This window comes from Plasmodium gaboni (genome assembly GCF_001602025.1).
Source record: "Plasmodium gaboni strain SY75 chromosome Unknown, whole genome shotgun sequence".
NCBI classification, from domain to species: domain Eukaryota; phylum Apicomplexa; class Aconoidasida; order Haemosporida; family Plasmodiidae; genus Plasmodium; species Plasmodium gaboni.
In genome coordinates this window covers 1-1257 of record NW_017385254.1, presented here as the reverse complement: position 1 = coordinate 1257, position 1257 = coordinate 1, and the positions used below count along the sequence as shown (strand labels likewise).

General features: G+C 18.6%; 1 protein-coding gene across 1 annotated transcript; it reads left to right on the top strand.

Annotated features, from left to right (window-relative positions):
* Positions 1 to 316: 316 nt before the first annotated feature.
* Positions 317 to 832, top strand: PGSY75_0007800 (early transcribed membrane protein 8; the record flags this gene model as incomplete). Its single annotated transcript, XM_018783216.1, has 1 exon — positions 317 to 832. The coding sequence occupies one exon, from the start codon at positions 317 to 319 to the stop codon at positions 830 to 832; it is 516 nt and encodes a 171-aa protein (XP_018639001.1).
* Positions 833 to 1257: the final 425 nt, after the last annotated feature.

Below are 1257 nucleotides of genomic sequence, written 5' to 3'. Positions count from 1 at the left end.
AAAAAAAAAAAAAAAATGTGGACACATTTATGTGTTTGTATATATATATATATATTAAGAATAAAGAAATATTATATTTTGAATAAATAAATTAATAATAAAAAAAAATAAAAAATATATATTTTTATATATTTATTTTTTTATTTATAATTTTTATAGATTCATGTTATCTCATTTAATATAATTTTTTTTTTTTTTTTGATCCATAGATATATGAATATTATCAATATATAAATATATATACGTATCATAATATTTATATATATGTATATATAAATTTTTTTTTTTTTTTTTTTTTTTTTGTTTTTTATTAAAAATGAAAGTTTCTATTTTTTTCTCTTTTGCTATTTTTTTGTTTGTTTTGAATTTATTTTCCCCTTGTATGTGTAAAAAGGATTTTGCGAAGGAATGGGTTAAAGATAAATTAAGTATAGTAAATTCAAAATTAGATAAATATGATAAAAAAAAGAAAATGGCTCTTATATCAGGAGCAGCTATAGGAGCTTTAGCATTAATATCACTTATAGGAGGAGGTATTTATTTGACTCAAGCAAGAAAAAGTTCCATATGGAATAATCCAGAACTAAATGATACACTTTATGATATTGTTATGGAAACTGTGAATCAAGGAAATACAGATGTAAAGTTGGCATTTCATAGAGGAGTGAAACTAGATAATGCTGTTCCTACTGAGGAAACATTTAAAAAATATATAAAACAGAATATTAAAGATCGAAATTTAAATTTATCATGGCAACAAGAACGGGAATTATATTCATTGATTCCCTATATTCGATTTAATGTAGAAAGACTAGCTATATTTCTTAGATAATTCAATTTATTTGTTATATTAATTTAGTATAGATAACCTTATTATATTCCATTTGTAGTAAGTGATATTTATGTAAAGTGAAGTATACATAAAAAAAAAAAAAAAAAAAAAAAAAAAAGATATATATTTAAATATAAATAAAAGATAAACAAATAATATATATATATATATATATATATATATATATACATAATGTTTCATATAGTTATTATCATTTTGTTTTCATGTACATAATATTTTTCACAAATAAGAAAACATTTATTTTTTCCTATTTTTTTTTTTCTTTTTTTTTTTGCTTTTATTCAAGTTTTGATTTATTACATTTCCTTATTTCACATCTTAATATTAGACGAACTGTTGCTTATTCATTCTAATTTTATTTAGATTGACATTTGTATATTAATAATACATTTTTCTGTTCGTTT